Source organism: Columba livia, chromosome 9 (assembly GCF_036013475.1).
Source record: "Columba livia isolate bColLiv1 breed racing homer chromosome 9, bColLiv1.pat.W.v2, whole genome shotgun sequence".
Classification (NCBI taxonomy): Eukaryota; Metazoa; Chordata; class Aves; order Columbiformes; family Columbidae; genus Columba; species Columba livia.
The window spans coordinates 22,377,867-22,393,984 of NC_088610.1; the positions used below are offsets into that span (position 1 = coordinate 22,377,867).

The 16,118-nt window shown below is 38.6% G+C and overlaps 1 protein-coding gene across 5 annotated transcripts in view; it reads right to left on the reverse strand.

Moving 5' to 3' along the window:
• STAG1 (STAG1 cohesin complex component) overlaps nt 1-16,118 on the reverse strand; it is a 174,395-nt gene that overhangs the window by 56,136 nt on the left and 102,141 nt on the right. For all 5 annotated transcript variants that reach the window (XM_065073078.1, XM_065073076.1, XM_065073077.1 and 2 more), the window contains 2 exons: nt 12,998-13,071; nt 5,112-5,235 (listed from right to left, as the gene is read on the reverse strand). In XM_065073078.1, the coding sequence (XP_064929150.1) occupies nt 5,112-5,235; nt 12,998-13,071 (198 nt within the window). The remainder of the gene's footprint in view (nt 1-5,111; nt 5,236-12,997; nt 13,072-16,118) is intronic.

Below are 16,118 nucleotides of genomic sequence, written 5' to 3' on the forward strand. Positions count from 1 at the left end.
ACTGCTAAAAAAGCACAGAGAAATACTGCTCTTTGTTCTTTTAATGGTATGCATGTTGCAGGAAGGTTGTGTCAGCCTGGTCCCTCTAGCTGAGAGCAGAGGTCCAGCAGACAGAGGCAATCCCTGGAAACCGCTGCCTTTCTTAGCAGACAAATGACAGGAGGAAGACCTTTTTACACTGTTGGTCAAGGATGGAATTAATCTCTTTGAAGACAGAAGAGCCTCTGCACATCAGCCTGCTAATCCTGTAAAGGTTTTGAAATAGAGTCAGGGGAGATTAGTGACAGGAACCCCCAGGGAAGCATGAACAGCCATGACCTGGAGAAGAACCTGAGCAAGGCAGAAGGGAAGGTGCACACGGCTACACTGCTCTCAGGTCCGGAATGGAGGAAAAGAGATGTCCAACAGACCATCAACACGCCAGACATGAGATGTTTCTGGAGTAACTATGAGAATCATGGAAGGAACATGAGGTTTTAACATTCCAAACACTTGGGGGAAAGAAACACAGCAGACGTTTCCTGTCTAGCAAGGAAGTAAATGGGTGGGAATGCTAAAATTGGGGTCATTCCTAAGAACTTAGGCCAGGGTCAAAGCTGCAAACACAATGATGCAGTGCTACAAGAAGAGACTTAGCTAAGAGATTAGCTTATTTGAACAAATGAATTAACTAGGAGGTCAAGTACGAGAGGAATACATAATCCAGAAGGAAGATAAAATGAAAGAGGCCTGGGCACAGTATGGAATGGACACAAGAGGTAATGAAGAAAACTTCCTGTAAATATCTTTGTAGCACAACAAAGAAAAGTTGCTTTGAAGGAAGAGGAAAAAAGTAATTGTCACTTTTTTGGTGCACAGTGGGTAGGAAAGGAAATAATAAATTAAAATTACAACACAGACTATTCAGCTTAAGTGAGGAAGAACTTTCAGCACCAAACATTGTTAAGCACTCAAACTGCTACAAAAAAGCTGTGGAAAACCCAATACTAGAGGGTTTTTGTAGAAAAAAGTGATCATCTGTGAGCAACACTGCAGATATACAGGGAACTCTGCCTTAAGCAGGAAAGGAATAAGCAAAAATATTTCCCAGAGTAGATTTTAGCCCATTTTCCTGCAATTCTGAGCTGAAGCTCATGGTGAGTATGAGTCAACCTAAGGCAGCACAGAGTGCGACCTTTAATTCTGTTAAAGAAAATGAGCATCACTTTCCAGCCGTTTTTGTGTAGTCACATCTATGCTCTATAGACAGAACATATCTGAAAGGAAAGCCTTGCTGTTTTCTGAGTAAATAAAGGACAAAACGTTTGCATTATCCACATTCTAACCACTAAGACCTTCCATTCTCTGGAGTTTCATCTTCCAGAAAAATACACTTAATTGGGAGTTTTGTCCAAATCATAATTGTCAAACTTAATTATTGCAAAATCCCGACTTCACCCACACTGTCATCGGTTCTATGCATGCCTCTTTCTCCAGTTTAATTATTCCTGTAATTCCACTTTTCTCAAAGCATTTTTAGATAATTAATTATGTATTTTTATTATTTTTGTTATATAAAATTCTTTTTCATTAATATGATAAATGCTTCACACTAATACTTAATCATTAATGCTTTCTGTTAATTACCATTGGAAATCAGAACCTAAAACCAAAATATCAAATGTTTATCAACACTGTTAAATGATAAACATTTCAAATATTGTTCCTATTTTTGTTGAGCCAATCCTTCAGACACTTCTGAGTTTTCAGGAAACATTGTTACTGCTGCTAACAAAGCAAAAAGCAATAGATACACCTCTCATGCAGTGGTGTGGGGAGTCTGCATTTGTCTGGGACACTCGTGCCCTACTCAGAATTCTATTTAATATGGCAGAGCTGCGAAGATGAATCCATGCTGATGGAAGCACAACGTTTTCTTAGTTTTTACACGCTAATCAACAATCTGTAACTCTTGGGTGAGACTCACAGTGATCTATAGCCTGGCACTGAGCCAGCTTACATTCTTATTAATGTTCCACACAGCTGATACTTTTGAGTATTAGTTCATCGTTTCCCAATGAGAACCAGACTTCTCTTAACATTCAGGGATAGTGCAGCTCCAGAAATGGCAATTAAAGGTGTGCTATGTCAGTTCAATGTCAGTTTCTATATAATCTTAATAAAGCTTTATTTTTTAATCCTTTTAAGTTAGGATGTCATCAAAATGAAGTATTAAAATCCCATCTGTTCCAGAGGACCTTGGCTTCACTCCTCTCACAGAAATAGCCAATAAGTAAAGTAGAGGCATGCGAAGGAGAAAAAGGCCTTTTCTTCTGTGTTAGGAACTGCTGTAAGAACCATGACTGTCTTGGTATCTAGAGACACACTTATGGTTTCAAATCAGTTCCATGCATCAATGAGGCAGGAAAATTAAGACTGGACAGTTTGATTTAACACTTTTTCTTTTTTTAAAGGAGGTTTTTTAAATGCAACTATATTATAATTTTAGATGTTTTTAATTTATGCTCCTAGATCCACAGGAATGAAAAATATGGTTAAAAGGAGAGAAAGGCAGAACTAGAAACTCACATTCAAATAAGAAAGTAATCTATGTAAATAACAAAAACCCCTATAGACATTGATCTGAAATCTGGGACAGAGGTAGGATAAACATACAAAATATAGAGACTGCCCAAATTAGAGAACTAAACTTCTCTATCCTACCGTTCAAAGACTACACTGGAGCTACTACAAAGAAGCCTAAGAACTGTGTCTTCCCTGTGGTTTAATTTGTGTGTCATCTGAAGCAGAATATGAAACTGCTCATGAATCTCTTGCACAGCTGCCTCCTTTCCTTTTTGTAGTACCAAGCTTCCAGAGAAGTTCATCATTTTGGGGTGACCTCCATTCCCATCAAATGGAAATACCATCTGACTGTTGCCTTATGCTATGAAGGCATCTTGTACTTTTGGAGGGTTTGTGTCTTTAATCGTCTCTTATTCCATCTTTTTTTTTCAATATATTCTTCCAATTACACTGCCTTCCTCCTTTCTGTGCCTCGCCAAATGTCTCTCTGTCCATTCTCTCCTTTTTCAGCCTTTGAACATGGCTCACCTGCCTCTGAATCTTCCTCTATTCTACTTACAATCTGTCTCACTCTATACATTAAACATACACTGCATCAATACAAAAATATCACATACTATGTTTATCAGAATATTAAACAGATTAGCTAGTGATTTAAAGACTGAGAACCACAAGGCACTTCTGATGCCTGCAATGATAAATATTACAAAGCAAGCAGAGGCGGAAGAGTAGCCTGCTAGAATTCTCCTGTGTCTGGTCCAGATGGAAAACCTTTCTTTTTTACCATAACACTGTAATTTAAATGTTTTCCTAATATGATATAACAGTTCTTTTTAAAAACTGAGGTTAAATTAGATGTTAAGGCTGCAGGCAGATGACTAGACCCTGGCCTGAGGTTAAGCTAACTGAGGAGAATGTGAGAAACTATTGGACATGACATGAGAAATAGCTGGAAGTGACAGGTACCCATGTGAGAAGCTGACACCAGCCACAGGCACCCTGAGGAATGGCTGCATTTCACAGATGGTTCCAGGGAGTTATGTGAGAAATGACGGGACTTCACAGCTACTAGAAGGGGACTGAGAGTTGCGAAGTGTAACACTATTATTAATGCTAGATTCTGCTCTCCCATTGGAAGCGCTGCTTTGTGGAAATGTTCTGCTAGGACAGAAGGTGCTACAAAAAATCCACTACAATCAATCAAGGGACAATTTAATTTTAATTAAAAGCCCTCCATCGCACCTAAAATCCCAATCCTCTGACCTCAGTTGATGTCCCTCATGATTTGGTAAGTCGAAGAATGATCTCCACCTCCTGAAGCCAACTCCTAGTGAGGCACACCAATGCTAAAAATGAGGTACACATATGGAGCAGCAGCTCTGCCCCTCAAATCCCTGTGAGGATTCAAAGCCCTGTGATGATTCCAGATTCAAGGTAAGACGCAGATCCTTGCTACCCATAGATAAAGCAAAAGAACCAGCGGCAGCTTCTTTCCTTAGTGAAAGCTGCCATCTTTCTAACTGATCTTGTTCAGACTTCAGCAAGAGTGACCGAGTCACATCCTGAACGTTAATATGCTGTCTGAAGTCACTGAAGAAATCACCTTTTTAAAGAATCAGCTGTTAACTACCAGATATGCAAGTCATCGGAATGAATTTGCAAACTTTTACTTTTTCCCTAGAAAAAATGAATAGTCTGAATCAGGATGCTGGAATTTAATGAGCGTTTCAACAGTACAGATAGGTCTTATCTGTTTTCCTTCAATAATGTTAGAAGATTTTGGAGTAAAACAAGTGTTTCTAGTGGTTCTGATGAGAGTGGGAGGATGGCTCGTCCCATTTGCTGCCTGATGTACAAAAACCGCACCCAGTCAGAAGTGTGAAGTCCTGTTCTATTAGCGTTAGAAATGGGCTGCAGGAACCAAACGCTACTTAGGCCTGTTGCCACCCAGCAGAGGAACATTATAGACACCAAGTGTGGTGAGATAAGAAAGAACCTCTGGATATAAATATTTTGCCTCCACCTGGTGTTTCAACAATTTTTTGAAGTAAAAGCTACAGAGAACCCTGAAGAGATTCTTCAAGAGAAAATGAATTGATGAGAATTCCACAGGCTGCAGTGCCAGTGGTGTCTGTTGGGGACCCTGAGATGTTTTCTTTCCTCTAACATTGGGCAATGTAAATGGAAGACACATCTGGAAATCTCTTTCCCATTCTGCTTCGGACACAAAGGTTCTCAGGAACTATCCAAGGAGACCTCTCTTACTCTTGTCCTCAGAAGAAAAGCACCATGGAAACATTTCTATTAAGACATTCTAATGGAGACTGAAAACACAAAAAGCACTTGAACCAAGCACACAGTTTAGGACTACTGTATCCTAATTTAATTGCATTCCTTGAAATAAGCTGGTCAAAAGGCAAATAACAGGCAAGAAAAATGAACAATCTCTTTACAAATCAAAGATGATATAATAAACATGTCTTGGGCAGTATAACAGCAGCTAGCTTCAGCACACTCTGCTATGTACAATAACACACAATACTTACCCTGTCGTGTAGTGTCCAACCAACATATTTTAAATAACTATCATTCAGGAAGGCATCACTGTACATTTTCATCCAGACACCAATTTCTTCAATACAGACAGCTCGAATCTCAGCAATAGCATCACTAATTTGAAACAAGAAAAGAAAAAAGTATCAATCAGATTACAGACACATACCATTCACTTCTCATTCCCATTGCCCTAGTTACAGTATTTTGCTTTTACTTTTGATGAACTTCACTATGTAGGGCCTGTCACTGTTCTCACTGCTCTCTCACTGATTTTCTGTTCCTTTATGTCCTTGAGCTCACTGATCTACATAATAATTTGAGTATTTCTACATTCAGATATAGTTCCACTATCTCCAAAAATTCTCAGCATAGTTTGCTTCTTAGTCTGTCTTTTACCTCCCTCTTTTCAAACAGAATTATGAATCCAAGCTGCAAACCTACTCTCGACAATCTTTTCTGAAACACCGTCACTGACATTCGCTTCGCAGGCTTCCCTGTCTCCAACTATGGGGTAGAACGACTGCAAGGTGGAAAATGTTATTTGGAGCCTGCCAGAGGGACAGAAGGGAATTCATATGGAAACAGATCTTGTTTCATGTGCTGCATGAAAGCCCCTAGAACAAAATCCATGAGGATGGTTATGTTTCAATAGGTTTCTTCCAGTGGCCTTGCTTTTTTCTACATTCTGACTGTGGCGAGTGATGGAAGAAGCAAAGACATATCTCGGGCAGGCTTATCAGCTGCTTATTGAAGAGGGGCAGCAGGAAACTGCCTGGAGAGATCACCTAAAGAGATCAGGGATGGAAATGATCTCAATCTGATTGGCACTTTCCTGCCTGCCTGACACAGAGCATGGCATATTTACTAATAATGAACGACGGTTAAACAACGAGAAAAGGGATTGGGGCCATCTGGCCCTTTGGTAATTTCATCTCTGAGACATCTGTTACTATGAGAAATTGCTTGTGCCACTCCAGCTGGCACTGCTTCACAGTTCAAAATTCAGCTGTAATGAAAAAGGAACATAAGAGCCGCTGTAGAGAAGAAGGGAATGCCTGATGCTTTGCAAACACTGGTCTGGCTTATAATTGAGACTCTTGTTCTGTATTTTTATTTGAAAAAATCTTTTTGGAAAAGTAATAAGCATCCATTTAATTCCAAAACAGCACCAGACCCCCACATGAAATCTAATTTATGAAAAAAAAAAAAAATTCCAAGCTTCAATCAAGAGAATAATTTCAAAACAAGAGAAACTGTATTTTTCCTGAAGTCTTCAATTTTACAAAATATAAATAAAATGCCCTCAATTTTATGCTTAAGATACTTACTGCCTAAGTGCATACCCACAAAATAGCATAACAAAACCGTGATTACTCCGTGTTGTAACTTCTGATGTACTTCCAGTCTTCAAACTGGTTCACCTCCACAGATGCCGTTCTACTGCATCTGATCTTCCAGACACTAAGGCAAAACCCACCGTTCCTACATGAAGATGGCAAGCAACTGCAGTATCATACATGACTACATGTGACATGTCTACAGTCAAGCCTCTGCTTTTCCCATTACATTTCAAATTCCTGGGAGGAAACTGCACTGATAGAACAGCGTAAAGCATACATTTAAAGCTAATGAATGAACATGAGGGGGAAATGGGTAGAAATGCCATCAACCCACTATCGTTTTCTCTCTTTACCTGTGTGAAACACACCAATTCTATCAACTTCCAAACAGAATCACTTAAAGTGGTCTGTCAGACTCCCTGAACACTCTATAACCTCAAAACCATGGTAATTGTCAATCCACAATGTACACAAGTCACATTACAAGCAGAGTAGGGCCTTAAATAAGTGGTTTCCTACCAGGTGTCTCTCAAGCAGGTTTTAGATACTCTAAGGATGAATACACTAAAATATTACATTCAAGGATTTGCACCATAAAAACTGCACTCATTATAGGGAGTGCAGCCACAACAAAGACAAGTTTTAATTAAAACTATGAATATATTACCATATATATGTCTAATTGTATATGACTTCACAGTGAACTAGATTAGCAATTCTCTTACATGGAATTATTTTTAAACTATTTTCAAAACAAAATACAGGTGGATGGAATAAGAATGCAAGACTTGAAGAACAATCTAAAAGACTGGTAAGTACAAATGAAGAAGAAAAAGGGGAAGCACACAGGCAGCACCACAAAGTAGCTATGAAGACACTTCCACTAGGGGATGACAGCCTGAGCCCTCACTTCCGAGGAGGTTATTTCACCACCTTATAAATTCACTAACTGCAAAGCATTTTGGAAGGATTTAATAGCAATCCCCAAAAGAACGCAAGTGTCAACAGCTATTTAATCATGCAGCACAGCCAGCCAAAAATCAGGAGAATTTATCTTTTCTGTAAGAATGCATCCAATCTTCCCTAGGCAGGCAGGGAAAAACTGACTCTTGATTCAAAAGCTTCTGAGGGATCCCCAGGCACTACGGACAAACACCAAGCTGCTAATAAGAAGGAAAAAGAATAAACCTATTTAACTAATTACAAGAAGCAGTACAATAAAAATATAACATCTTCAGTATAACTGAAAATGGGAAAGAATCATGCATAAGGCATGTGAGACTAGCAAACAGACTCAAGTTGCTAAAGAGGCAGAAGAATTTGTGAGACACCAATTTCCCACTCTACCATCTTCCAGGTAACTGTATTATTATCAATAAGGATAATTAGTCTTGCAGGAATCACTAACACAGATTCCATGCCCATATGATGCTGTATCAAACACGACACAGCCAAAAGGCCTTTATGTCTTTTCTATGCATGTGATCAATTGTTTGTTATTAAACAATAATTCTCTTAATTTTTACACACTTTTAGCTTCTTGTCAGAATCACTATGAATTGCTTAGTTTTTTGACAACATACACTATCTGTGGATGACTCAAGAACATATAAATACTAATCATACCATCAGCATTATCATAATTATAAATTAGTGACATAAGTTTGACTTGCCAAATACTTCTAAGAAAGGAACAGAATCTAGTCCGGCACAGAAAACAAAAATAATGCCAGATGTAGAAATATTAGACAAAGTATATTTAACCTTCTTTTCAGCACAAACTGCAAAGTAATGTCCACGTGGTAAACGGGAAACAGTAAACGATTCGCCGCAAAATTCACAGCCTATTTTCCTACTCTCAGTAAAGAGTCCCCGAATGCTGCATCTTCTTAAAGGGCATTGGGTAAGAAATTCATTGGTTGACTTTGGGTTGACTAGGCAGGCCCATAAAACTTAAAACAAGCCATAGCAAACATGCAAGGCAAGAGGTGGAGATGCCTACAGAGCAGTGACTGCTTCCAGACTTCTTGGAAGCTCCAGAAGGATGCCTGACTACACTTTGTGCATCCTTCCTTGGCTAACATGACCAGTGGAGTTGTTGGAGCTGAACTAGCACACTATGAGGGAAGAACGTTAAGAGGCCACTTCCAAAAATTCTGGTGAATGTTCTCTGCATATCCTGCTCCTGGGAGGGGCTAGTGAGCAGCACTCCCATTTCTAAGTAATTCTACACAGGGGGCTACTTAAGTAGCTATTTCAATAATCAAGCTTATTATCCAACATTCTTGTCAGAACAAGGAATTCTATTGTTTGAAAGTATGACTTGAGTTTCAAGATGTAGCTCTACACATCACTAAAACCGGCATTTGTCAAAGACTTACCATATTAACACCTTTGTTACATGAAGTATGATACACGGCTTTGGAAGAAAGAGAGAAGTGAGTTTTTAAACTTAATATTAAGTTCAAACTCACTCAAGGACAAAGGTGCAACTTTTTGCTTTTCTCTTTTTTTTACGCCTGTACGCGACAAATGGTCTTGTAACTTCTATCTGCTTTTTCAACATACATAAAAACGTAATGCATTTTCCTGTCACTAAGATGAATGTTTCACCTCCTTAGGGTAACACATTTAGGGGGAGGGAAAAGGATTTTTCTACGGTTTTGTTTGGATTTTCATTTTCCTGCACTGACTGGTCCCTGATCCTCTCAATCTCATCGCTGCTTTCTCACCAGACTTCCACCTGGTATCTCCTCTCCCTTTTTTCATGCAACATTCTTGTTTCTTAGATTGGAACTCACATGCAACTTGCCACCATCACCCTGTTTACTCAGTAGGAGGGAAAGGAGCACCTTGGAAGGAGATGGAAGCATTTTCTCTGTAAAGATGGCATCTACATTTGGCAAGTTTTACCTTAATTATCAGTACTGCGAAAGTAATACCTCAGAACAGGCTCACTACATTCCATAAATTCACAAAACCATTGTGTCCATCCCTCTGAGGGTCACCATTGAGGTCTGCCAGAGGTCTCAACTCTAACAGTTCTGTTTTGCTGGACATTCACATCTGGATGAAAAGTTCTTTTAGCATTCAAAAGGAAAAGATATTATGAAGTAGGACTCAAATAAGCATTTTTCTCTATCTGACCCTCTGAAATGGAAACATGTCCACACACTCACTGCTAAGTCAAAAGCAGGTAAGTAGCAAAACCAAAATTTTGACATCTCAGGTAACTGTTGAGCGTGATGGGCATTTTGTAAATACTTGTGACACCTGAGAAGCTATGTGGCAACAATCTCAAAGTAATCCCTGGTACGCAGATACAACTGAAATTAAGAAAAAGGCCTCACCTTCCTTTCTTTTTTTAAAAAAAATATATGTGTATCCTGTAAGCAATTTTTCATTTAACTTCAGACAAAAAAAAAAAAGGTTACTTTTAATTTCCCTGACCTAGTGTATACTATCTCACTACTACATAACCAAAGGTAATTAGACTCACAAAGGCACAAACCTGGTTATTTTGAGATCAGGACCTCTGAGCATCACCACATCCAGGCCCCTACACATGCCTTGTACAATCAATTTGTGAGTATTTCCAAGGACATACATTCTACCGCCTCTCTGCACAACCTGTTCTAGAGCTTGATTACCCTCATGGCCCTGAAGTTCTATTTACCATAGTCACCATCGCCATCTACTTTATACTCACCAACATAAGCTCAGCAACTTGACTCTAACTAGATTTGTTCTTACATCTCTCCCCTATGATGCTAACTCTGAGTTTTAGAGATGATACAAAAATAGTCAGAAAAAGTGATTCGGGAAAGAGATAAAGAAATACGCAATGAGGTAGGCACATCTCCTGCATGTTTATTAAGAATATCTAGATTTTGGACCAGATCTACTGCTAACAATACACCAACACTGCATCTAGAAATTCGTTTAGTTATTTCTGTTTGTTTTTTTTTTTTTTTAATGTGAGAAGTGAGCATTAACATTTCCCAATAAATTGTAAGCCAGTCTACAGAAAAAACATGTAACTTCACTGCAACCCTAGCTTACTAGTAGGAAGACAGCTCCATTCCAAATGAAACAGTTTGGGGGAGCTTTGTGTTTAGATCAAGGACTTGCTATTTCAGTTACAAAGGTCACTAAGCATGAATCACTGTGGCAGAGTCTGAATCATATTATGGAAAGGGATTTCTTCTCTGGGAATAATTAAAATAACATTCTTTGGAAATCATTACCACTTGTGCATGGGCTAAAGACTGTAAAATTATGTCAAGTTTATAAATCATTTGAACTATTTGAGAGAAGGGATGCTTAAGAAACATTATGGAAGCAGATAATAGTTTGAAATACTTTGCATTTTTCTCTCCCACGCCCAGCCCTGGTTTTCTCTTCAAATAGCAGTTTTTAATACAGTTAATTTTCCCCCTTTATTTTCTTGCATAGCTGCGACACCAGAATTTGAATCTTCTGGCCATCTCTAGACAGTGGCAGAAATGGTGTCACCCACCCTGCTCAGAGCACACCACGACTTGGCTGATTTCCGTAAATTCTCCAGTGGTCTAACAGTGTCAGCCTGGGCGTCTTTTTTCAGGACACAGACAAACAGAGCTTATTTAGCCTTTGTTACAGCAGTATCAGCAAAACCAGGCCTTTATTAGTGGTAGCAGAAGGTATGAAAAGAAACCAGCATTACAAAGGAGGATTTACAAAGAAATAAAGGGCAATGGCACACAGACCATTAAAAGGTAGAGTATTTTTTCCAACCCCACACAAGAGCATGAGATACTAGGAAAATGTTCTAAAGCACCTTCTTGTTTGATACAATACGCTAAATTCTGAAGGGGGGGAAACAGAAAAAAACTCTGCATATGATTTTTAACATTTTATTACCTACACACCACAAAAGCTGCTTTCATAACAAAGTAGTGTCGGTGCTATACTGAGCTAATACCCGAATTTCCCTGTTGACCATGTGTACTCATCCTTCTGCTGCCATGTAGCCCAAAGCTACTGACCAATTCCATTGCCTCTCAGACCTTTCAGACCCTCTCAGTTCACCATCCCTCCTTCACAACTTCCTCGTACGGGAAGGAACAACTGGGTAGCAAATGAAGTTGTCCCACACACGTGTGGGACAGAATAAGGCTATTACGTCTGAAGAAAAACCAGAAGTGTGACATACGCATGCAAGAAAAGATGTTATTTTGTGAGCAATCACTACACTTACATCCCTTGTCTTCTTAAGAGACCTCTTTTTGCTGCGACCTCTGATCTCCTTGGATGGATGCTCCCAGAACCGCTATAGTATGAACTTTCTTTCAAGCATCAGGCCTGGGTACTGAAGAGACACGCTCCAACTCTGCTGTGTTGGTCACGCTCATGTATTTTTTGTAGCACAGGCCCCTTCCAGGTTTCCTGCACACTTTTCTCCATAACTACAGTAATCCCTCTGCCCACCTGAACTAGGGGTTCTTCTTCACCTTCTCACCCTCTTCTCATACACCATTTCTTGTTTTCTGCTTTTTTTCTAAAAGATTTCATAAATGGTAAAGTTTTAAACCAGAACTTAAATCTGAAAGGTTAATTACACAGTTTAATACCTTTTAATTTTATCTTTTGATTTGGCTAAGCCAATTAACATTTAAAGAGCTGGTTTCACCAAGATGTGGCAGATGCTTTGAGGTACCTTGAGACGCAAAACAACCCTAAATCTATTTAGAAAGACTGCTGCTCTCTGATAAACCATACTACAAAATAGCATGCACCAGTCCAAATTTACTGGTTTATGCGATTTCAAAGTAAATAGAAGTGCACACATAAATACATTCACACACACACATGACTATATATATATAAAATCTGGTGTGGGTTTGTATTCACAACACATAGCATATTAACTATTAAAAAAAACCCTTTTTGATGTGCTAGCACCACAAAAACATCTTAATGTTCTTGCTACAAACATCCAAAACAATTAACAAACAAAAAAAATATACGTTAATGAGAATTAAGGCTTTTGATTGCCCTCACGGAATTTAAGGACGAAAAAGCCTAAAATACAGTTGAAGTTGTGGATAAAGCGTTTGGGGTGGAAACATCAGAAATTTCCTGCTTATACTTGAGAAAGATAAAAGGAAATGCAGAGCAGAGGAACCCAAGAACCAAAACTGCCCTCTTAGGATATACAGTGATCATTTGACTGTTCTTAAAATATGTCATGTTTGTGCTCTCACCCTGGACAACTTTTCTTTTTAAAAGACAAAGATTTAAACTGTATTGTCTCCCACAACTCTTCAAAACCATTTTACTGAATTAAAATAAATTTGTGTGAACTGCTCTACTGTGTAGTTAATAGGGGCTACACTTAGATTTTTTTTTTTTCTCCATAATTTCAGGGGTTTTGATACTGCTTTTATGGCATCTAGAATATTACATCAGAAGAAAAATCAACACAGAATCTGCCCTTGACATTATTTATGATTATACTTTGTTAGCAGAGCCTACTGTAGCATGCATTTTCTTACCGGTATCTGTGAACAAATATACCCTTAAAAATAGAGTTCATCATATTTTCGATTTCATCTTGGTTTTCTTGTAGCTGCAAAAAAACCCAAAACAACAATAAACAAAAGATCACAGTGCATTATCATTTTGTATTCTACAATTCTTTTTTGGGAAACATTAGAAGACCATGGAAGAACACTTAATTAATTAGTAGATTCACCATTTTCTACTTTTCCAGCACATGCCTATATTGTTTGCATACATATACATACATACATATATATATATATATGTATATATTTATATGAAATGCCTTAATGGAAGAAAGTTAACATTTGCTACAGATATTAACTAATTTAGTTTCAAATTAGTCCTTTGAAGTGGTCATCACCATCTTTTCCTACTGAAATTTAACAGGTAGAGATTATGTTTTCAGTAATGTCAGCAGCCCTGTACTCACAGATAGAACTGGGAGTGAATGACAGCTCACAAATTAAGCTGATAACAGATCAGGAATCCCTTCAAAATATTCAATATCCTCTTTAAGGAAAGTACTTCAAGATGTTGTCAATCTTAAATACATGAGTATAAACTGCTTTAACTTCAGCATCCATGATAACTGAGGTTCTGACCCAGGAAGCCTTTCAGAATCAGAGCATGGGTTCTTAACACTGGAGCACACCTGACATCCACTCGCAGGCCTGAGGCTGCAGAAAACCAAACCCCCCAAAAACGAAGCCCAAATGAAAACGGTGTTACAAGCATGTTTTTATAAATAAGAGTGGGGGTTTTTAAATACTTAATATTTCCTGTGTACTATGAGCACATTTTGTAAGTCCTATGGAAAGCTCACAATGTGTCAATACATACACTAAAGAAATATCTTGGAATCAAAATATTCTCATAGTGTCAGCTTTTGTACTCAACTAAATAAGTATGACTCAACTACACCAAAACACAGCTTTGTTAAACAAGATCACGCCAATTTTATACCATCAGCTTCTGGAGCAGAGCTGCTACTACCCTCACTGCCATCATTCTTCCATCAAGGTGTTTCTTAATGTCACATTGTCAAAGCAGAACACAACAGCGTGTGTGAACGTAAACTTTTCCACATTTTCAGTATGAAAACCACAACACAGCCTTGCTAGTACAGAGTGCATACATGCATAATATATTAACACCTGTATAATTACAGACATATATATTTAACAGATAAAACATCTTAAAGCCAGAGGCAGAATTATGTTCAGCTGTTTTGACTGCCTGCATAGCAGGAGCTCATAAACACTTTCACCTAGGGGATATATTTTTTAAGTCATGTTTATAAATATTTCTATAGTATCTTCCAGATAAGATCTAAAGTAGCTTGCAAAATTCCGTAAATGAAGTCTCCTAGGTTCTGAAAATGTAAAGAGGTGCTGTCTCCATTTTGCATACAGGGAAACAGAGGCACTGAGAGTTCTTGACTAATTTCTCAAACACCTACCAAAGAAATTAATTTCATAGTAGAAGGGATTATGTACATAGGGCAAAGTTGGGAGCACACCAGCTCTGTGCATACCAAAGGGCTGGTACACAAACCAAGCATATTTAGACATGGCTTCTGGGAGAAGCAGTACTTTCAGCATCAGCTCAACCCAAATACACACAGACTAAACGCTTGTTCAAGAATATATAATCCAAAAGGAGTGTGAATTTCTTAGCACTCCTCAGGTGGTCGACTTCACAGGCTATAGGCAGGCAAATATTTAGAGAAACATGGGGCTACAGACAAACTGGCACAGACTGTGGAGTAAAGTAAGGATTGGAATGAATCAAGAAGCCTCAGGAGACCTTCTGAATAAATACTGAGGCCCTAAAATGGGAAAGAGGAACTTGCCAGAGAACTTAGGGTATGAACTGCTAATATAAAAACACACCACAGAAGAGAAGTAGGAGAGACTGATCTTTACGAGCCGTGAGAAGGTTAAGATACTGAAGCAAATGTACGTTGACATTTTTTTGAATGATAAGTTGAGCAGCACCATGCAAGACTACGTGGTGTAGAAGAGGGGACAGCGTGGATGGCTTCCTCCCTCTTTTCTGCTTGTTCTACAGGGAATTCACAGCTTGTAATAAACTTGGTAAGTTATCAGCAATATAACTGATATGGGGATCCAGGGGGATCCAGGTGCTGGGGCAGAGCTGGTGTAGAAGCAGAACCAGAGATTCACTAGGTCCAAGTGAAATCCCTTTTACTTTTGTGTGCTAACATTTAAAAGATACAATTCTCAAATGTATCTTAGTTTCAGTAATGAATTAACAAGAATTTAAAAAATATTACTTTTCTCCAAAACTGCAATTGCTTTTGTCCTTTCAGCTTTTTAAGACCACATTCTTGAATTTCAAGTGCTTAACTTCAGGCATCTTGAGAGAGCATTTGTGTCTTGGGCTTCCTGCTCTTACCAATGCAAAAGTGATTTAACACCCTGCCCCCGCTGAAACCCAAGTAAAAATAAGGGAAACATTATCTTCTTGACTCTGTGAGCATTCTGAGAAGCTCAAAAATCCATGTATGACAAGCACAAAATTTGAATGACTAGTGGCAGTGACTAAAACACATCTCCATCTACTTTGTCGCAGACTGTTACATAAATCACCCAGTTTAGTTGAAAAATCTCCTTGACAAGAACAGACCTTCACGCACTGCTCTCACATGAGGCATGCAGATGACATGAAACACTTCAGAGTGTTCTGCCTCTTCTACTCCAGATTAATTTGCCACTTAGCTTGCAAACTGTACCTACATAACTTTCATGAAGACAAACACATGCTCAGGCACGTGCCTGTGAGGGTTCATGATGATGGCACTACATCAAAAGAATCAACTAAGAAAGTGCCAGCACTAAACACTGTTGTAAATTCAGCATATTTAAACATGGAGAATATACAGCATTAGGTTAGGAATTCTTACACAGAGCCGTTATGCCATCTCAACCGAATAAATCTCTTCGATACAGGCCTCTCTACTATATTAACTCCATGTATCTGAGGGCACACTCAATCACAACTCCTCTCTACCTTACTTCTTCGCAACATTTTGATTAGTTGTAGTGAGTAGTGATGTCAGAGAGACTGCACACAGCTATCAAAAGTTAA